The sequence below is a fragment of the Argopecten irradians genome, chromosome 10 (genome assembly GCF_041381155.1).
Source record: "Argopecten irradians isolate NY chromosome 10, Ai_NY, whole genome shotgun sequence".
NCBI lineage: Eukaryota > Metazoa > Mollusca > Bivalvia > Pectinida > Pectinidae > Argopecten > Argopecten irradians.
Genome location: NC_091143.1, coordinates 37,469,450 through 37,492,882, shown reverse-complemented (window position 1 = coordinate 37,492,882; position 23,433 = coordinate 37,469,450). Strand labels below are relative to the sequence as shown.

At 37.0% G+C, this 23,433-nt stretch overlaps 1 protein-coding gene across 2 annotated transcripts; it reads right to left on the bottom strand.

Annotated features, from left to right (window-relative positions):
- Window positions 1-1,557: 1,557 nt before the first annotated feature.
- Window positions 1,558-23,304, bottom strand: LOC138333823 (uncharacterized). Of its 2 annotated transcripts, none has more exons than XM_069282438.1 (23): window positions 23,126-23,304; window positions 22,334-22,588; window positions 20,783-20,936; window positions 20,001-20,140; window positions 19,235-19,406; window positions 18,536-18,672; window positions 16,227-16,374; window positions 15,698-15,828; window positions 14,888-15,014; window positions 14,258-14,391; window positions 13,638-13,761; window positions 11,913-12,046; window positions 11,068-11,227; window positions 10,433-10,637; window positions 9,624-9,775; window positions 8,287-8,508; window positions 7,652-7,878; window positions 6,756-6,987; window positions 6,076-6,349; window positions 5,470-5,726; window positions 4,524-4,761; window positions 3,609-3,709; window positions 1,558-3,346 (listed from the first exon to the last, which is right to left on the bottom strand). In XM_069282438.1, exons 2-23 carry the CDS (start codon window positions 22,576-22,578, stop codon window positions 2,669-2,671), a joined length of 4,392 nt encoding a protein of 1,463 aa, XP_069138539.1. In that variant the 5' UTR covers window positions 22,579-22,588; window positions 23,126-23,304; the 3' UTR covers window positions 1,558-2,668. The 2 variants fall into 2 exon arrangements, with proteins under 2 accessions (XP_069138539.1, XP_069138540.1); XM_069282439.1 differs by lacking the exon at window positions 23,126-23,304 and adding an exon at window positions 22,952-23,071.
- Between the last annotated feature and the right edge of the window lie 129 nt (window positions 23,305-23,433).

The window sequence follows — 23,433 nt, the reverse complement described above, 5'->3', positions numbered from 1 at the left end:
TTTAATGTAAAAAAACATCAGACGTCGCCATTTTGTATACCTACATCGAATCATGATGTCGCATTGAATTCTGTTCCCAGCATATATAGCCAATGAAAATTGGTCGAGGCTATATCACTAGTGACATATATAAATGTATTGTACATGGGTGGTGTCACTGGGAAATACAGAGTATATGGTGCAAAGAAATAATTCATAGTGTGGACAAAAAATATTGTCAAATGTGTTTATGAGACACAAAAAGAACAAACAAAATAACTTATAAACGGAGTGGTTGAAAATATCCACATCATTTATAACATAAACAAAAAGCATTAATAGAATCTATATTATAGGGTTATTAATCAGCCAATTCCATATTGGCCCTGTTATTAGGCCAAGGTCTGTCATATTGGCCCGAGGCCGTAGGCCGAGGGTCAATGTGACAGGCCGAGGCCTAATAACAGGGCCATATTGGAATTGGCTGATTAATGATACTATTATTAATTAACTACTTGCATATTTAGTAATGACAACAATATATGTAATCAGTTCAACAAATTTAATAACAACAATTTCTTGTTTGCGTGTTCTTTTATGAAATCGTCAGTTTCGTCGTAAGACACATCCTGGAACCTTGTTGAAATGGGTTGGATGTCGATTCCGTCAAGATCTTGCGCTGTGTTTACAGCTGTATTATTCTTTAGAACATCGTTAAAATCATCTAGTTCGCCCAAAGCCTCGTATCTATCGATGTCATGCATTAAAACAGCGAGCATGTCCTCGCCGTTTTTTGCGTACCTGTCTGACACTCTCTCCATGTTTCAGTTTGTTGTCGTCTGCCCCCAGTGAAGCGGAATGGATGATAAGGTGAAGGTCGTTATCGCCTCGGAAATATACGTAGTCGCTGACGAAAAGCCGAAATGTGTTCCGAACGTCTCTGCGTGCGTTCGATTAGCGCGTTATCCATATTGGCTCAGTTTTCTCGTATTGGCTCAGTTTTTCAATATTGGCTCACTTTTGCCGATATTGGCCCAGTTTTGCAGTGATATTGATCGGACCGTTTTTTCATATTTTTACCAATACGCAAGTAGTTAATTAATAATACGAGTTATCATACACTAATTACAATATTACTGCGTATTGTCAGATTAATTATATTATACTTGAATATCAAAATTTACCCTTACAGTATTGAATCTTTAGCTTGATGATTAATTAAAAAAATGTTTTCAGCAAAGTATACAGTCATGTGTTTGTTTAATGTCAATCAGTCAATAATTCACAAACTATTAAAATTTTAAGACTAGAGTGTTAAAATAATGTTAAAATGATATGACTGGAGCAATACATGTTCATGCGTATATATCTAGTAACTATTCAATTCTAAGATTTGTAAGCAAATACCTAGTAGTATTATCTTTTCAAAATTATCCTGATATGAAAAGTTTTTAAATTATGCATAATAAAAAGATATACATGTATACATTCATTTATAACAACATGATGTATATTATCAAAGATATATTTATAACCAATGTATTATGTAAAAATTGTTTTTTAAAATTGAATCAGAAAAAATAGATGCTATTTATCAATTTTATCACAATAGCATATAACTGTTATATAAAAAGAAAAAAAAAATAGAAAAAGTTATAAACAAATTATCACAGACACAAAAAGTGTTTTACTGATCGTCATTGGTAAATATACATGTATGAATGCCACAAAGATTCAGTGTCATGTATCGAGGTGGACAAGATACATTTAGGAAAATTCTTATATCGATCATGATTGTCAACAATTATGTTTGTTAATGACTTTTTGTTAATCAGTTAGAAATTAGAAATTATTTATCCAATGTGAAACATGAATCTACGAAATGATCAAATGACAAAATCTATATTTTAACTAGCATTATTTCACAGTAGGCAAATAACAAAGTCTATATTTTAACTAGCAATTTCACAGTAGGCAAATGACAAAGTCTATATTTTCACTAGCACTATTTCACAGTAGGCAAATGACAAAGTCTATATTTTCACTAGCACTATTTCACAGTAGGCAAATGACAAAGTCTATATTTTAACTAGCACTATTTCACAGTAGGCAAATGACAAAGTCTATATTTTAACTAGCGCTATTTCACAGTAGACAAATGACAAAGTCTATATTTTAACTATAGCACTATTTCACAGTAGGCAAATGACAAAGTCTATATTTTCACTAGCACTATTTCACAGTAGGCAGAAGATAATGTGATGATACAGAAAAAAACTATCATTTATGACTATGTGTTATTACTTTACTTATGACCTTTTCTTCTCACCTCTAAATATTTTAGCCACAATTATACCACCACATTCACCCACAATGAAACTACATATATGTCTAGTACATACAAACAAAACTATCACAGTTCTAAAACTAGTGTGTCATTGTCTTGCAAGTTTTTATACATATTGAAATGTCCTAGAAAATAAATAAAATAAAAGTACAGTTAAACCAGTCTAAGACAATCCAAATTACAAAGAAAAAGGATCGTTATAGCAAAGTGGCCTTACTGGTTAAAACTTTGTTCAAATTGGCCATTTAAGATCAAAAGAATGTTGTCCTATTAATCAGGTGGTTGGTATACGTAGGTGGTCACTAAGGACAGGTTTTACCGTACATAATAAAAAAGGACAATTTACAGAAGTACACAAGATGAAGACTTCTTGTTTTCTTTAGCAGCTGGTTTTGCTTCGTTTTTCGTCGTTGTGGTCTTTGCTTTATCTTCAGGTTTTGAGCTAGCTGATGTGGCCTTTTGACTGTTGTCTTCAGAAGGTTTTGGTGTTTTTGGCGCCGAGCTTTTATCATCTGATTTCTGTCCAACATTTTCTGATTTTGGACCTTTATCTGATGTTTGTTGGTTCCCATTAGATACAGACAGAATACCTGTATACTCCTGTATCTTACCATGGAGTTCATCAAATTTGCTGCCGTCCCAGGTCATCTGAACGTTTGGATCGCGGTAAAAGTTGATAAAGAGAAGTTGCGTAAAGACCATACTCATTGGCCCGGCTGGTGGCCAGTCTATCTTCTCCAGGAGGAGGGGCACCATTGGCTTCTTTAGAGAGTCCGCCAGACTCACCTCACGACGACAGTTGGCTGACAGTGAGTACTTGGTGGTTATACAGTTTAGGACGACCTTACAGCCTCGCACACCCCTGTCAATTTTGTCGTAGAGCGAGTCGCCGCCTCCCATCTGGTAAATATCCATCCAGCAGCTGTACCCAAGTTGGTTGAGTCTCCTGTACAGCTGTTTAATCTCCTTCTGTTTACCCCACTGATACGACAGGAACACATCGGGGGAGGTTTCTTCTTCCTGTAAATATAATTATTATGATTTAAAACAAGAAAAATACAAATACACAGTTTACCTGCCCTATACGATCAAAGATTGTGATTCTACTTAAGATTTTCTTGTAATTTTGATATCTTCTATACAGCAATATAAACTTTGTTCAAATCATTAAACTTAAAACTTCTGGTTTATGTAAATTTCATAGCCAGGTTCCACGAACACAAAAAGAAACAATTCTGATTGGTTATGAAGTCAGGATCAGTTCTGATTGGCTCATGCATACCTGTGAATCTTCTTTCTTTCCTGTTGAACTTTGACCTTTGTCTTCTTTCTTCTTGGTGATGACAATTTCTTCTGCCACGGGAGTCCACCAATTCTTGTACTCTGTATCACATAACATGACAATTATACCAACATAAATGGATTATCATCACTTGATACCATATTCATCGTAATTAGCACCCAGGGCACTTGAAATTATAACAAAGGGGAACTTAATTACTAAAGAACCAAAATATAACTTATTTTGGACAAAAACAACCTCTAAAAATAGTCAGCTATATTTCAACTCTTTCCATATTCATGGCACACCAATCTGTTACAGTAAACATGTATACCTCTTTCTTTCTTTTGAGGCACATTATACATCGGAATTCATATATGAATTAAAAGACTTGCATTTCAAAAAATTATGTACTATTTTTGGTATACATTGCTGAATGTTATATATATAGCAACACACGTACAGTTGTTACACATCTTTAAATCCATCGGATGGGAGAGGGGGTTATATATTTATATAACTTCAACATCTTTTCCAGAAGTGGGAGGGGAACTTGCGGAGGAGGGGCGCTAATTATGGCAATATGGTAATTATTTGTTTATGATAACTTAGATTTTTGAGCTAACCCCATTTGCATCTATTTGAATCTTTAAATTATTGCCCTCATTGTTTGAAGATAACATCTAAATTTATCTGACCATTTGACCTTGAGGTGGTTCAATGGTCAAGGTGTTTGACCTCTAAATCAACACTTGTGTGCTATGGTGGTTTTGAATTTGAGTTCATTTCATTACACTGGGTAGGTTGTTAGTTTGTGGTTTTTCACTTGGAACTCAAGCTTTTATAGCTGTCGTGATAAGTAATTTGTCACCCTTTATATGTACATGTGGGTTGTAACCATCTTAATCGTATTACCTTCAGTGATAAGAGATTCATCAGGCATGGCCTTATACATGTTGAGCTGCATCAATAGTTCCTGGAACTTTGGGACCGGCCAGTATCGTTGGTCATTTGTTTCCTCCCCTCCTCGCTGGAAGAATCTCACAAACAGATACTCACTGAAGATGGGGCCCATGGAGCCCTTAGGGGGCCACGCCATCTTCTCCATCAGTAGGGGTATCATGGGCTTTCCCAGGCTTGTGGACAGGTTCACCTACAACATTCAATACATTGACCATTCTGACCATTTAAAGGTGAGAACACCCTTTAATCTTGATTGATCAATTTCTCACATGTAATATACCAAATACAATGCTCGTCTCAGCATTTTTAAAGTATATTTGTTTAATGAAATGTTGATGTCATCACTTTAACCTTTAAAGTCAAGGTCACAAGAATGAGTTATCCTAGCTCTTTACCTCAGCTCCATAGAAATAGTTAATGAAAATTAATTATAAGATGACATGATGGGGATCATTAATTACTCTGTGACATGCTGAGTGAACTCCTTCATGAGTGAACTCCTTCAAATTGAGTTCATTGAAATAATTAATTTTTGTCTTATGGTAACTTCTTTATGACCTTGACCTTTGTAATATGTACCATGTTTCTGACCTCTAGTCACCTGACCCAGTCCGACTATTCCCCTACAGTGACCCAGTCAGACCATTCCCCTACACAGATATAAAGTCCACAAATGTGTCACGACACAAGTTGGTTTCTATCTGGTATCAACATCATATCTTTGATCCCTTCTTACCTCCCTGTTACAGGTAGGACACTTTGACCCTAAACCCACAGGTCGGTGGTTTTTCTCTGGGTAATCTGTTTTCCTTTGCCCCCTAAACCTGCCACATCCTTACATCACTGTGGCTGTTAATGTTGAACCAAACGACCCCTGGTATCATTTCCTGATACTCACCTCACGGTTACAGTTGGGGGATTTAGAATATTTCTCCGACACACAACAGATGATAATTTTTGCCCCACGAATTCCATTGTCAATCTTCTCAAACAGTTTATCTCCGCCTCCCATTTGACCAATGTCCATCCAGCATTCGTATCCGGCCATTTGTAAGTGGTTCCTTAGCAACTTGACCTCATTTTGGTGACCCCACTGGTAACTAAGGAAAATTGGCGGAGGCGTCGCATATTCTACCTCTTCTTCAACAACGCCCTCTGGTAAGAGAAACAGACACTAATAGCTATACCAGTGACATATATAATTGTATGATGACAATAGCAAAGTGAAATATAATATTAAGAAATATGGACATCACTTCATTATAAAACATGGTCCTAAAAACCAACTGTGGACATAACTACTGACCTACAGCCTTCATGGCATTCTCCACAATGGCTGTCCTAAAAACTAACAGTGGACATTACTACTGACCTACAGCCTTCATGGCATTCTCCACAATGGCTGTCCTAAACACCAACAATGGACATTACTACTGACCTACAGCCTTCATGGCATTCTCCACAATGGCTGTCCTAAACACCAACAGTGGACATTACTACTGACCTACAGCCTTCATGGCATTCTCCACAATGGCTGCCCCATCCATCCGGTTCATCTCTTGTAGGGCGTTTAGTACAGCGTGTGTGGCCTCTATCGTCTTGTGGGTGGCGTACCACTCACTAAGGAGTCCCATACAGGGGTCATGTTGGGTCGCCCAGCCCTTGATGTCATCAGGTGTATACCCCAACCTCTGGGCCAGAAGTCTCCAGTCATGTTCGGTGGTAGGATTCATCAGTTTGGTCAGATCTCGCGACCATTTTGGGGCATTGGTCATGGTCTGTAAAAAGAGGAAATCAGAACAATCATGTTAACTTTCATAACCTCACATAATGAAGAAAAAATATCAAGAATAGAAATCAACATGTGTTTACACATAATTTGTATTGTATTCTTTCATGATCAACATAATAAAGGATACCGTATTCGACCCAATAAGCGCCCAGGGCGTTTAAAAAATTGAAAAAAGTGGTTAATAAGACAAAATTATTGCAAATCTATACAGTTTTGTCATTTTTTGGTCTTTAATTATGCCTGGGCAATTGGACATGGGCGCTTATTGGGTCAAATACGGTATATTAAATATTCCTTTACTTATAAAATATATGATTTTGATAACAAGTTTACTGATATGTGTGGGTAGCCATATTAAATCTACTTCTATTTTAGAAGATAACACCACCAACCTTGTTGTCCACCTCCTCGACCTTGATCTTGGTTTCATCCAAATCTTTTTCTACAGTATCCACACGCTTATTGACGGTACTAAGTCCAGCTTTGACCGTTACAATTTCCTTTCCCTGTTTGTCGACTTTCTTATCCACCTTGTCAACCTTCTCTGAGGTTGCGACAACCTTTGTGTTGATGACATTGATTTCATCTTTCTGTTGTCTTACATCCTCTGCAATACCTTCAACACTGAAATTACAAAATTATGTAAAAACTCAGTCCCCTGTGATAGTGAAGAGAAACCCACGCCACAGTTCCCTGTGATAGTGGAGAGCAACACACAACACAGGTCCCTGTGAAAGTGGAGAGCAACACACAACACAGTCCCCTGTGATAGCGGAGAGCAACACACAACACAGGCCAATGTGATAGTGGAGAGCAACACACAACACAGGCCCCTGTGATAGTGGAATGCATCAAACAACACAATCCCCTGTGGTAGTGGAATGCAGCACACAACACAGGCCAATGTGTAGTGGAGAGCAACACACAACACATGCCCCTGTGATAGTGGAGAGCAACACACAACACAGGCCCCTGTGATAGTGGAATGCATCACACAACACAGTCCCCTGTGGTAGTGGAATGCAGCACACAACACAGGCCAATGTGTAGTGGAGAGCAACACACAACACAGGCCAATGTGTAGTGGAGAGCAACACACAACACAAGCCCCTGTGATAGTGGAGAGAAAAAACAACACAGTCCCCTGTGATATTGGAGATAAATGCACACCACAGTCCCCTGTGATAGTGGACAGAAATAAACACCTCAGTCCCCTATGATAATGGACATAAAAAACACCAACGTCCCCTATGGCATTGAGTATAGAAGTGGCCTGAATTGTACTTACCTTATACCATCCATGGCGTTGAGTATAGACGTGGCCTGATCCTGGATTCCGCCTGTAGCGCCATTTTTCTGCAGCTCCTCTATGTAAGGTCGGTATGGTGTCAGTCGATCTGTTCCATGCTGACTACCTATAGTATGGATACCATCGATGAGTGCTACTTGATACTGGGGATTCTCACATTGTTTTGATAGCCTCACAAACTCAGCCAAAACTGTGTCCATCAATTCCTGTAAAACACAAAATCATATTAAAAAGACAATTTTGGAAATTTGTAATTAATGTATATTGTAAGTGAACACACTTTTATTTCTTTTCATACATAGAAAATGAAAGACATTTTAGGTCTGTTAATTCTGATGACTGTCTGTAATTTAGATGTCAAGATATATCACCACAATCGAACCTTCCTTCCAACTCTGGGTTAAAAGTTCATATCCCATGTGGGTTAGTTTCCAGGTGCTGACTGCTGGTCAACATTTTTTCACCAGGTACTCCGGCTTAATTTCCTCCACCATCGAAACCTGGCACATTCGTAAATAGCCCTGATTATTGAGGTTTATGTTTCACTATCTGCAGCCCCTCCACCTCCCGATGTCATGTTGGGGGTATAAAAACAAAAAGCGTCTATTTATTACCTTGTGGGCCGAAGCCAGACTGATGCCTATATTCTTTACAGCAAATGAGTATGTGGACTCAATCTTCGGATTTTTCATGACTCTGTCCAGAACGTTCTGTCCAAACAGCTGTGGTTGTTTTGTGATAACTGAAGCCAATGCTTCAAGAATCCTGTACTGGTTATTGGTATTGTCTAGCATATTTGGGCCGAGAAGCATGTCCACGTGCTCCTGGGTAAATAGCTGAAATTGAAAACAAACAGAACAGTGCAGTGTAAACATCATGTAAATAAATGTAATGTATTCGCCGTAATTAGCGCCCCTCACCCAGTAAGTGCCCCTCCCCTTTTCTGGAGAAGATTTGAAGTTGTATAAACGCTCCCATCCAATGGATTTAATAATGTTTTATAACATGTGATGCCTCTAACATCAGCATTGTATCCAGTATTGCATGAACTTGGGAGTCTTTTCACATGTGAATCATGACTAGATAATGTGTCTTAAACGAGAAAAGGCATATAATTATATATATATATATATATATAATATTATAAGAAATAAAAACAACAACGACTGACTAGTGAGCGCTATCGCCCCATTCAAGAGCTTCCTTGAATAGGGTGAAAGCGCTCACTAGTCAGTCATTATTGTTTTTATTTCTTATAATATTATATATATATATATATAATTATATGCCTTTTCTCGTTTAGATTTCGTCCATAAGGATTTTTCTTTAAATTTATCATATATTATTATATATATGTTTACTACAACAAATTAATGTACCATAGGTACAGAAAGATTTAAATATGGCTGACTCTTTTCGTCCACAACTTACATTTTGGTTCATCAATAAGCCCCCCTCTTTGCTAAAAATTTTTCAAGGGCCCTGAGCATGAAAGACGGCAAATGATTATATAGTGTATTGCAAGGGTCTTACAATGGTTGAGGCCAATTCTTTCTATCATATTGCATAGTTGTTAGATTTTACTGGTGGAAAATTTCGTGATTTATTAATTGGAAATTGTTTGTGGGGGTTTAGTTTGATTCAAAATCATCTGTGTACTGTAAGCCTTTGGAAGCATCATTCTTATGACAGACTATAATAGGTAAAACCATGATTTTGATTTTTGCATGGTAACAAATTTCACAAAGGATGGAGTCACAAATTTAGCGAAAATAAAAGGCTGCATGAAATTAGCAGCTGTACAGTATCCATTTGTGTATTAATTATTTTATTGGAATATTAATGAGACATAAATCTTTGCTTCAAAAGAGTGTTGGGGACCAGAATGAACCTACAGTCATGCAGACCTGTATAAAATGAATGAATGCCCTTTAAAATATGATGACCATACCTCTGGCTGTTTTTCACCCATATCCATTATTACAACAGACATCATCGGGCCTGTGACCGCATAATTCGGGTCATCTCCTATAGCTTTCATCAATTCATTGAATTCTTCTTTGGAGATTCCTGGGCCTTCCTTGTACGGTTTGCTTAAAGCATCTGTTAAAACAAATAAGAAAATCAACAAGTCATATATCTGGACACATTATATTCCACACCAAGTCATATCTGGACACATTATACATTCAAACAATGTCATATCTGGGCACTTTATACTTTTAACGAACAAACCACTGAGCTGTTTAACTTGTCAAAATCCAAGGCCACTAAGGGAGTTTAGGCGAAAAAAATAAATGTCTGTTTAGGGATACATTGGCAAAAATAATAGGGTTGGAAGGTCGGGCGGATTTATTTTTCTTTCTTTTTTTTTAGTGTCTTTCACTCTAAAATAATGGCTGGAACCGTAGTCTGAGATCGAAATCCCGACTTTAAATTTTTTTTATAGAAAAGTGGAAAAAAAATTAGGGCCGGGGGTAATAAATTAGGGTCGGTCGGGTAACCCTAAACAGACATGTAATGTTTTTGGCCTATAATCATACAATATCATAAGAGACAGAACCCGTGAGTACTTTCTGTGAAAAAACTTTTCACTACATTGTATATTATAGGATGGCTGCTTATCAGTCATCTTGTTGACTGATCGATTAATCCTAAAATCCAATATGTGAAACTTGGGGTACCTAGAAGATCTGAAATTTGAGAAATTTCATGACTCAGAATTAAAAATCAAATTAAGAAAATGAAACTGGAACTTACAGAGTGCTTCAACAGAGTACTCCTCCTGATACCAAGTTATGAGTGTTGCCAGATGTGGGCTGATTATAGTGGGAACCTGGGGACTGATGAGTGTCACAATGCTCTGGGCCGCCTCCTTCAGTTCCTCATCCTCGTGGGTCAACTGCTTTATTATGACGGGCATCAGGGGCTTCAGAGCACGCTCAGCATTGTCACACGCAACATGCTGGAGAAAAAATAACCACACGCTGAAATAGGGGAACTTAAAGCAAGAAATAATCTCATCTGATGTCGAAACGCTAAGAGGCATCATCCAACTGCTAGGACAACAGTATCCGATCATGAACTGATCTCATGCCGATTTATTTTGCGAGAACATTGGACCAATGGTCTTTATTGTTTACTGACAAAAATCTGAAATAAAATAACAGCCCTAGCAAATCTGATTCAAGGTAATCTTAAAAGAGTATTTCAGAAGCAGGTATAGCACAGAAACAGAAACGCTTGATCAAATTAATGTGTCTAAATCACTTTTAATAAACATCTCTTTTGATACCGGTAGTTGTTCATGGTACGTGATATTCTAATTTATCAGAGTTATCTCCCTTTATATTGATTTTCATATATTTCACCGGTAAATCTACAACTTCACTTACCTTGCTGATGAACATCAACAGACACGCTGATGCAATTAAGCCATGGAGACTCGGACAACCGCGAACCACATCTGTGTAATCTAAGTCCTCTGTTTGGGTGGCGTAGAGAAATATCTTAATTAAGGTCTCATTGACATCATCAGGCATGTCTGAACCAGAGCTACAAGTACAGAAATATCTTAATCAAGATCTCATTGACATCATCAGGCATGTCTGAACCAGAGCTACAAGTACAGAAATATCTTAATCAAGATCTCATTGACATCATCAGGCATGTCTGAACCAGAGCTACAAGTACAGAAATATCTTAATCAAGATCTTATTGACATCATCAGGCATGTCTGAACCAGAGCTACAAGTACAGAAATATCTTAATCAAGATCTTATTGACATCATCAGGCATATCTGAACCAGAGCTACAAGTACAGAAATATCTTAATCAAGATCTTATTGACGTCATCAGTCATTCTGAGCCAGAGCTATAATTTATACAGAAATATCTTAAGTATCTTAATCAACACCATCAGACATGTTTGAACTAGATCTACAAAAACAGAAATATTTTAATCAAGATCTAATTGACATCATCAGACATGTCTGAGCCAGATCTAAGTACATATATCTTAGTCTTAACCAAGATCTTAACCAATGTCAATGTAGGATAAAACACTAATTTAATTGGAATTGTAATTTATTTATAATTGAGAAGCTACATACTATAAACTGGCTATAGTCTGCAAGCTACGTACGATACTGTAGAGCATGCAAGAGGAGATACAACAGGAACAATCTCCAGAATAATATCAAAGGATGTATTCTCTCATAGCGACCATTTGGATCTTTACCTATAAGCCTCTATAGTACTATTCATGACAGCCTGTCCACAGCTTTGGGAGTCGGCGTTATCCCACGGATAGTCTGCATCCATGTACAACACAGAATATCTTTTTATCAAATCAGGAATCACATCATGGTTGTTCTAGAAAAAGAAAAATGGTGATGAATTTTGTTGACATCTTTTATTTAATAACTAGAACTGTAAGCCAGTAGCTGATACCCGCCTCATACACATCATCAGACTTAGCCTGGCAACCAAATGGTTCTCTATTATGTTTTCATGGTAACTGTCATTGAAACATAATTATGTGATTTGTCAAATTATAGGCATCCATATCTTAACACAAGCCCATGAGTCATTGACCACAACAAGCCAAAGGGCTATTGGCCATAACAAGCCAAAGGGCTATTGGCTACGACAAGGAAAAGAGTCATTGGTCACAGCAATCAAAAGAGTTATTTGCCACAACAAGCTAAGGATTCAATAGCCAAAACTCATCAAAGAGATATTGGCCACAACAAGCCAAAGAGTTTATGGTCACAACAAGCCAAAGACTTCTTTGCCACATTAAGACAAACAGATGTTGGCCACAACAAGCCAAAGAGCTATTGGCCATAACAAGCCAAAGAGTTAATGGCCACAACTAGCCAAAGAAATATTAGCCTGCCACAAGAAGCCAAAGCATTATTGGCTAGCCACAACAAGCCAAAGAGTCATTGGCTACAACAAGCCAAAGATTTGTTGGCCACAACAAGCCAAAGTGCTTTTGCCACAACAAGCCAAAGAGTTAATGGCCTCAACAAGCCATAGAGTTATTTGCTACAACAAGCAAGAGAATTATTGGCCATAACAAGCTACAGATTATTGACTACAACAAGCCAAAGGGCTATAGGCCACAACAAGCCAAAGGGCTATTGGCCACAACAAGCCAAAGGGATATTGACCACAACAAGCCAAAGGGATATTGACCACAACAAGCCAAAGGGATATTGGCCACAACAAGCCAAAGGGCTATAGGCCACAACAAGCCAAAGGGATATTGGCCACAACAAGCCAAAGGGATATTGGCCACAACAAGCCAAAGGGCTATTGGCCACAACAAGCCAAAGGGCTATTGGCCACAACAAGCCAAAGGGCTATTGGCCACAACAAGCAAGCCAAAGGGCTATTAGCCAAAATAAGCCAAAGAGTTAATGGCCAGCCACAACAAGTCAAAAAGGCATTGGCCACAACAAGCCAAAGAGATATTGGCCACAACAAGCCAAAGAGATATTGGCCACAACAAGCCAAAGAGATATTGGCCACAACAAGCCAAAGAGTTATTGGCCACTACAAGCCAAAGAGATATTGGCCACAACAAGCCAAAGAGATATTTGCCACAAAAAGCCAAAAAGCTATTGGCCACAACAAGCCAAAAGTCAATAGCCACAACATGCCAAAGGGCTATTGGCCACAACCAGCCAAAGGGCTATTGGCCACAACCAGCCAAAGGGCTATTGGCCACAACAAGCCAAACAGATATTGGCCACAACAAGTCAAAAGTCAATAGCCACAACACGCCGAAGAGCTATTGGCCACAATAAGCCAAAGAGTCATTGGTGACTTTACAGAAGAAAACCAGCATGGACATCTACATTGAAATTTAACCAGAAGTTTCCTAACAAGATATGGTGGGGTTGTGATAAGACTCCGACTAGCTTTGTGTTTGAACATCTTAACATGTTGACTTTACCTCCAGCGAGACATTGTCTGCAAATCTTTCTGTAAACTCATTGAGTTCCTCTGAGCGTTTCTCCAGCATTGACACAACAAAGACAGCAACACTTCCCATCACCTTGTCTGCAACTTTGGCCAATCTGGAAAAAATTATTAAAGAATGAATATCAAGATCATTTCATCTTTTTCTCTGAGAGACATAAGAATCTCGCCCCTCAATATAGCTAACGCCTACACATATGTCAATCAAATAATATGAAATTGAAAAAGTTTCATTCAATATATGCTGTATCTTTTAGTTTGTATAATTTTGGTTAACAAGAAAAAGTTGAAAAATGTAAAATAGGTAACGATGTCTGTTGAATGACAAATGACAAATAATCCAAGACACAGGATAAAAAGTGACCACTACTGGTCAACAGGATAAAAAGTGATCACTACATGTCAACAGGATAAATAGTGACCTCTTCTGGTCAACAAGATAAAAAGTGACCACTAATGGTCAACATGATAAAAAGTAGCCACTTCTGGTCAACAAAACATAAAAAGTGACCATTACTGGTCAACTGAGACTCGTGTGACCTTAAAAGAGGATAACATGAGAGAAAGTTAGGACTTAGGCTTAGGACAACATACTTCAATTGTTCCAAGAGAGCTTTTATGACATCGCCATAGTCATGTAGCATACTAGTGTCGTCACGGTTACCAGAGGTCGGGAAATCTACTTTACTGATGACTTCAATCATTTCTGCAGCCTCCTGGAAGTTTTTCTAGAAACACATTCACAAAATTAACAATTAAGAAAGAAAGAAAGAAAGAAAGAAAAGAAAGAAAGAAAGAAAGAAAGAAAGAAAGAAAGAAAGAAAGAAAGAAAAACAAACAAATAAATAAAAAAATTATTTGGAAGAGGTAAAACACTCTGTTGAATTCATGCATCTGTAGTTACAGTTGCTATATACAGAAAATACCATTGGTGTAACCATATTTTAGTGCAAAAAGCCTGACAGGAAAAACATTAATTTAAAATATGATAACCACTTATTTATTTACATGAAGTTACAGTGTCATATAATTTCTTTAGATTAATTTAATGATCACCGTTCCTATGATAAAGTTATGATTTTTAAAAACATACAAAAATTCCTCTTCATTTTTTTACCGATAGAAAACATTTTTGTTAACCAAAACAAAATATTTTTAACGAATGGTAAATATTTATTCATAATTAATTTTCAAAAAGGAAATAAATCATCACAAATGTCATACTTTCCAAGTCCATATTTTCTTGAATTTTGCTTCCTCCAGAATTCTCTCCGCCCTTTTGGCCCCTTCTTGCCGACCACATCTGAGGAGACCTTTTAAGACTGGGAACCACATGCCAACAGACTCTTTCCTGTTTAATCAGAATCCAGATACCGTATTCGCCGTAATTAGCGGTGGAGAAGAGTTGAAGTTGTATAAACGCCCCCCATCCCATGAATTTAACAAAGTTTTACAACATGTGATGCCTCTAACGTACATAAGCATTGCAACCCATATTGCTTGAAGTTGCGAGTCTTTTACATATGAATCTCAACATAATAATGCATCAAAAAGGATAAAAGGCATATGCATGTTAACTGTAACAGATCAATGTACCTTAAGTACAGAAATATTTAACATATGGCTGACTTTTTTCGTCCACAACTTACATTTTGGTTCATTCATAAACGCCCCCTTTGTTATAATTATTTAAGCATTCTGGGTGTTATGTACGGCAAATACGGTAATTACATATCACATCACAAACTCTGTATCTGTAGTAACAAACCTATTGCCATGGTAACCAATCTAATACATGTCAGCATCTACCCCAAAGTAATCCTAACCAGTCTCACGAAAAACATTTTTTTCTAAATTCGCCATTTCTTCCATTTCAAAAAGGTATAAGGACATCAAGTAGGTTGGTGTAGTAAGAGGGCCAGAGGGCCTGTATCACTCATCTGGTTTATTTAGTAATTATCTGGTATCGCTAATTAAAACTCTTCGTTTGATAAGAGTTACATGGCAGTACATTTGTCGACTGTTTAGACTTACTTGACGGTACATTTGTCCTGTGCCTCGTTGGCCATCCTGAAGACCCAGAACTCTAAAGCCTTTACTGACGGCGCCTTCAGCATAGTCTCACCAAAGACAGGTGCCCACTTGTCTATGATTTCAGGGTGTGACTAAAATTTTGTTTTAAAAATGTGTTATTATTCATATTAACACTTACTGTACAACAAATAAACATCTATTCAGAAAGCATGATAAACCTATAACTCTACAAACTGAACTAACGAAGCACGCTCAATCTGAATGTCAGAGACTCACTATGTTAAAAACACTTGCACAAAAAATACATGATAATAATCTGTTTCCTTTCCTTTCCAGACATTTACAGAAATATTTATTTAAATTAGATAAAATTCCTTAAAATAAAATATTCTTCTGTCCAATCAGGAAAACTTAGCTAGCTAATGAGACTTTTAACACATCTAAGTACAGTTGGAAAGTTAGATAACAATTGTTAAACTTTTTTAAAGACTTTAATATCATCAATGATACGAAACTTTTAAATACACACCTTAAATGTGTCTTCTGTCATATCATCAAACAAATATTTGAAGCCTTTCATAATCACTGGAAATTCAGCACATTTCTTTGAAAAGGCCAGGGTCTTCATAAACTCCAGAACTTTGTCCCAAACATTTTTTAAGGCCTTTGGATTTTTTCTGTCATAATGAAATTAGTTAATTGTAAATAGTGATCATGTAAAATAAACATTAATTAGATGTAAAAGTAGTGGTATTGGACTGAGCTGATCAGCAGTGACCAGGTAGCTCAGTCAGGAGAGCATTGAGCTAGTGGTTTGAGGTTCCCTATTCTGTCTTTGCATATTACAGAGGAACCTCCCTTGTGGATAGGTATCGATTGTTACGTCATTATTTTGTGAGTGCAATTCACGTTGTTTTCTCCGAAAAGCATGAGGTTATGCTCGCAAACACATGACGTCACAATCAATACCTACCTGAAAAGGGCAGACAACTCTGTAATATACAAACTTAGAATAAGGAGAGCATCAATCTAGGTTTTGGAGGTACGGGTATGGTCTGGCTGCTACATTTTCTCCTCTCATGTTTTATAAGTTAAAGTACAACCTGACGCTCTAATATATAACTAAACATTAAAAGTCTTCACTTACAGAATTGGAATATTTTTGTCAACAACTCATTTTAACTATTAATACAGGTTATTTAAAGTCATCTCCTTTATGCAATGTGTAGCTTCTAGGTTTTTTTTTATAAAGTGTGGGCAATTTGGGTGACTGCAGTATGTCTCCTTGTGGGCAATTTGGGAGACTGCAGTATGTCTCCTTGTGGGCAATTTGGGAGACTGCAGTATGTCTCCTTGTGGGCAATTTGGGAGACTGCAGTATGTCTCCTTGTGGGCAATTTGGGAGACTGCAGTATGTCTCCTTGTGGGCAATTTGGGAGACTGCAGTATGTCTCCTTGTGGGCAATTTGGGAGACTGCAGTATGTCTCCTTGTGGGCTTAATGAGAGACTGCAGTATGTCTCCTTGTGGGCTTAATGAGAGACTGCAGTATGTCTCCTTGTGGGCAATTTGAGAGACTGCAGTATGTCTCCTTGTGGGCTTAATGAGAGACTGCAGTATGTCTCCTTGTGGGCAATTTGGGAGACTGCAGTATGTCTCCTTGTGGGCTTAATGAGAGACTGCAGGATGTCTCCTTGTTGGCAATTTGGAGACTGCAGTATGTCTCCTTGTGGGCAATTTAGGAGACTGCAGTATGTCTCCTTGTGGGCTTAATGAGAGACTGCAGTATGTCTCCTTGTGGGCAATTTGGGAGACTGCAGTATGTCTCCTTGTGGGCTTAATGAGAGACTGCAGTATGTCTCCTTGTGGGCAATTTGGGAGACTGCAGTATGTCTCCTTGTGGGCTTAATGAGAGACTGCAGGATGTCTCCTTGTTGGCAATTTGGAGACTGCAGTATGTCTCCTTGTGGGCAATTTAGGAGACTGCAGTATGTCTCCTTGTGAGCAATTTGGGAGACTGCAGGATGTCTCCTTGTTGGCAATTTGGAGACTGCAGTATGTCTCCTTGTGGGCAATTTAGGAGACTGCAGTATGTCTCCTTGTGAGCAATTTGGGAGACTGCAGGATGTCTCCTTGTTGGCAATTTGGAGACTGCAGTATGTCTCCTTGTGAGCAATTTGGGAGACTGCAGGATGTCTCCTTGTTGGCAATTTGGAGACTGCAGTATGTCTCCTTGTGAGCAATTTGGGAGACTGCAGTATGTCTCCTTGTGGACAATTTGGGAGACTGCAGTATGTCTCCTTGTGGACAATTTGGGAGACTGCAGTATGTCTCCTTGTGGACAATTTGGGAGACTGCAGTATGTCTCATTGTGGGCAATTTGGGAGACTGCAGTATGTCTCCTTGTGGGCAATTTGGGAGACTGCAGTATGTCTCCTTGTGGGCAATTTGGGAGACTGCAGTATGTCTCCTTGTGGGCAATTTGGGAGACTGCAGTATGTCTCCTTGTGGGCAATTTGGGAGACTGCAGTATGTCTCCTTGTGGGCAATTTGGGAGACTGCAGTATGTCTCCTTGTGGGCAATTTGGGAGACTGCAGTATGTCTCCTTGTGGGCAATTTGGGAGACTGCAGTATGTCTCCTTGTGGGCAATTTGGGAGACTGCAGTATGTCTCCTTGTGGGCAATTTGAGAGACTGCAGTATGTCTCCTTGTGGACAATTTGGGAGACTGCAGTATGTCTCCTAATTACAGTAACTGTACATTGTAACTTACTTTATATTAAGGCAGGTTCAGAGTATATATCAACACAGTGAATACCATCCCCGGCCATTAACTCACCTTACACTGTCAAGGATCAGTACTATGGTGTTCTCTGTCTGTTCTACTTGTGGTTTTTGTCGCCCAAATTTGTCGTTACCAACTGCTTCTTGTATGTGAACCATATGCTTGCAAATAATATCTTTATTCTCCAGATTCTGAAAACAGAACACAAGTCAAATTGGGTATTAAAACAAGACTAATAATCATTAAAATTATATTAATATTAGTTAAATCTACATTTAAATAGGAACTGTAATCTAACCTTTAGGATAAAGAGTGTGAAATATGTCAACAGTTACCAAGAAGACATTCATGACAAGAAGCCCATGAGCCTTAACCCTCATCTGATAACCTTGACAACAGCTAATCAGGAAATGTTTGAACATGTATAGTGGCATGGTGGCCATCTTGGATTTTGGAGTAACCCCAAAAATGATAAACCTTGTTCAAAACCATGTCAGGACCATTAATTTCAAGCAAGTTTCAGCTGAATTGAACTGATAGAAATTTTGAATTTCGAATTGATCCAAAAAATAACAACACTTGATTGATACCATGATAGGATCATTTCAGGCAAGTTTCAGTTGCACTAGAAGAACTTGAGAAGAAGTTCAAAATGTATTTTCAAGATGCTGGCTGTGGCAGCCATCTTTGATTTTGGATTGACCCAAAAAATAACAACACAGGATCATTTCAGAAAAGTTTCAATGACATTACCATGTAGGGGTTTCTGTCAAAGTCTCCGCTGTATATCGCCTCGATCCGTCTCATGACGTTATGTAGGGGTTCAATATATTCCTCAGGCATCTCGTTCATCTTCACGAAGTAAAACATATAAAGATCCAGGATCGGTTCCTGGAAGGTAGCCTTCTGTTTTGATTCACTTTCGCTATAAAGGAATAATGGATTCGCACTTTTAATTTTTAAAATGTTAATGTAAAACGAGACATATAATTTTGCAGATTCGCATTAATACCATTAATACTACTGTATGCTTATCATTACCTTCTGACCGATAAAATCAAATCTAATTAAATGAGCCAGATTGCCAAAAAGCGAAATGAATCTTCACTGTTAACATAGATTAGGCCAAAAAAAATATGTCTGTTTAGGGTTACATTGGCAAAAAAAGGGTTGGGTTTTGTTTTATTTCAGTGTCTTTCACTCTACATTAATGGTCGGAACTGGAGTCTGAGATCGAAATCCCAACTTTTAAATTTTTTTTTTTTTGTAGAAAAGTGGAAAAAAATTAGGGTCAGGGGTAATAAATTTAGGGTACATTAGGTAACCCTAAACAGATTTATTTTTTTATTTTAGCATTACGGAGAGAATCTTGCATTTATTTTGTGTTGTTTTTTAGGTCATAAATATGTATTTTCTTATGTTAATAATGTTGTTTTAAAGAAACTTTAAATTTTTGTTTCAGAAAGTTAGCGAAGCTTTAAATAATAATCTAATCGTCATAATTATGTGTGCATCGTACCTCAGTGGATCTAGTACCCTACATATACAGTTATCCCAGGCGGTACATTGATCAGACAACGAGGTTCCTGGTTCCTCCGAAGTGTGAGTCAAATCCTTCAGAGCAGCTGTCAGTTTTTTCAACTCATCTCCAGTGCAAGCCTATATAATAAAACCAATAAACGTATCATTTCTCTGTAGAAAAAGCTAACAATTTGAAAAGAATAAAAATTTAACAGTTATAAAAAAATATAATTGAACTGTGATTTAGCAAATATTTTTGTTAAGATTTGGAAAATTTAACACCATCAAGCTGTCTATAATAAGCTCTTATTTTGTGTTGTAGAGTCTGAAATTTTTTTTGGAACAAAAAAGGATATTAATTGAAAATTTTACAAAGTGGATGCTAAGAGAAATTAAATCATAAATAAACATATTCTATTATAATACATATAATGATATTCTTATTGCGGTAAATTTCACAACATTATTGTCAGCATCCTCCGAATTTGTAAAAATATGACATCTATCAAAAATCCTCTTGTCATATGATTTTTTGTATATATAATGTACCTTATACTTTTTCCTTTTCCTTAATTTCAAATTTATTTACCCGTTATCGTTAATTAATGTTCTATTCTTTCACATTTTATAATTTACAGTCATTGATAAAATAATCCCTCTCTACATTTAATTAACACAATTAATGACATAGGTTTAAATTCAGGGTCAATAAAGAACATCCCACTGGATTACAAGGTGGAGTTCCATGAGAAAAACCAACAACCTACTATCAGTACCCACCTCCAGGGAACGGTCCAAGTTTTGAATATCTAAAATATCTGGTATAATTTTTGCATGTGTAGTTCCTGGCCCCGTACGTAAACAAGCACACAGGAAATCCATCAGGACTTTCTGACATTCTTCAACTCTCGCTCGATTTTCTGAGCAAATTTCACTGAAAATGAAGAAAAAATGTATGTTCAAGAGATGGATTTTATAGATTCATTTATTATGATTACAAAATTAAAATGATAATAGAAGAGATAATTAGGCTTAATTTTCATGTCAAACTAAGAAGATAAATCAACTATTTTATTTTACACTTTTCTTGGTGAAATAGAAATCACATTATGATATATAAGTTCTAATATAACGAAAATAGTTTTAAATTGTAGAACATTTTGAAACCTACTGTTAGTCAGATAATTCATGGCAACTAGATAAAGCACTGAATGGACAGCTATACAGCCCATGCCTCAACAACATTCCTTCTATTTTCAGCTCGATCTCGAAAGAGAACACAGATGAAGGGTCAAAAAGCTTTTTAAGGTGACAGCTAGCTAGCTCATGTACGTCATCATGGGTTTTGAAATGAAATAACAACACAGGGTCAGGACCATCTTAGAATAATTGACACTTTCATTCAGTCTAGTTTTAGTTTGATGCAACTGTTGTAATTTGAAAAAAAATGGAATTTGGAGTTGTTTTGCAAAACAATAATTCCACTTAATTTTGCTACAAAATGTCCATTATTGCATTGCAGATTATACATGTCAAAACTAGAAAAAAAAATATAAAAAAAAATTCAGTGGAACAAATAAAACTTTGTAAAAAGTCTATATATATTTTGTTTTCAGGATGGCCTGTACAGCAACCATCTTGAATTTCAGATGAACCTAAAAAAATAATCACACTTGATCAGGATCTTTTAGGTGAAGATTTAGTCACTACAGATTCCATTGACAGACTTTCTGATAATGAAGTTTCACTAAGTTATTGTTTCTTTTTTCTTAATCTTTAAAATGATTAAATAGAAAACTTATATCGTACCTTTACAAAATTCCATCAATAAGATAAAGTATGCTATAAATAGATATAATAGTCAAGCCTAGGACATTTACTTTGATTTCTTTATTATAAATCGAGTTTTACATAGTACATATAAGGCAATAAATTTAAAAGCTAGACTTCTAGATCTAAACCTGAGAACCATCTAGCAGCAACTAGCCTAATTAAACTATCAAGAGAAAAGCCAGAGGAGAGAATATAATCGATGTTGAGTTTTAAATCTAGAATTTTAATTGGAAGCATTTATAAAGATTAACTTATTAAATAAAATCTCACCTAAACCTATCCTCTCATCAGATATTATCACACGTATTCTAGATTTTCTTCGAAAAAACATAGGGAGATCTTTCTCAAGCGACATCTTCTCCCCCTTTGGACATAGAAAAATGGTCTTTATTTACACACATGTTAAGATGAGCATTGACCATGTGGGACTTTAAAAAAGTGGTTTTATTGAGCAGGTGGTCTATATACAGAGGTGGTCACTAAGGCAGGTTTACTCACTCTGTGACATATTTAATGACTGACACTGAATCACAAGCCATTTCACAGCCATGTGAATCTGTTCCTGGGAATCCTTTCACACATATTTTTTCTTTCAGAACGGACAGTGACTTCTGAAGATTTTTTAGTGTGCCTGCATCTTCAAAATCAGAACGTTTATCCACAAGAATTTCTGTCAATTCATCTTTTGTTTCTTCAGTAGCATGTATATAGTCATACTTTTTGAAAACCTCATCCAGTGCCATTTTGTTTTACCTGCAGCATAAATGAAAATTATAAATACAAGAGTAAAAACAATTATACAACTGTCAGTAATTATTCTTTATTGGTCATAATTGTGATTCCTAGTTTCACATGTACAAATGTACTACACTCCTCTCTGTCACATATCAAACAGGAGATATATAGGCAGCCAGATATGATGGTGCAAACTCCATGTTTGGAGGATGGACCTCCAAAGAATATAAATATAGACAGAGAACATGTCAACAGTTTCATTTGATTGTTATTAAGCCTAACATCATATTTATGGCCAGTGTCTTTTGAGAACATGTCAGGTTAAAATGGCGGAGGAAAGCCGGAGTACCCGGAGAAAAACCACCGTTCAACAGTCTGTACCTGGCGATATTGTCTCATATGGAATCGATCACACGACCTAGATGTGCGGTAAGATGTCAGGAAATCTAAACCACTCAACCGCCGCCTACCGTGAACATATCAACAGATACAAAACGTACACGTATAGCGTGGTAACTAATGTAAACAATGATGTTGTTTGGTCGTTGATTTTACCTGTGGAAGTCAGACCAGGATGTCTGTATGTTAATCACTAACAATTCACTATCAGAAAACCAAAGGATGTAGTGCTCGCCTATCTTGACAGCTTGTAAAACGTCCTAACAGTAAATCAATCCCATGTCTATTGACAGTGTTCGAATTACACTAGAGGTTGTAATCAGGAGCGCGCACCTGTTTGGGTGCGTTCGATTTAAACAGGTTGGTCCGTACATATAGTATACATATTGTAATTGTGCAGCGGGTCATTACTGAAAGTTAGTTAACACTGTAAAATGATTTTAAAACTAAAATGATATTCAAAT

Coding starts and splice junctions, on each gene's coding strand:
- LOC138333823 (XM_069282438.1), bottom strand. CDS start 22,578: ATGGCACTGGATGAGGTTTTCAAAAAGTATGACTATATACATGCTACT. Junction 11,228..11,912: donor AGTACTATAGAGGCTTATAG/GTAAAGATCCAA, acceptor CTGTACTTGTAG/CTCTGGTTCAGACATGCCTG. Junction 8,509..9,623: donor TGGGTGAAAAACAGCCAGAG/GTATGGTCATCA, acceptor TTTCAATTTCAG/CTATTTACCCAGGAGCACGT.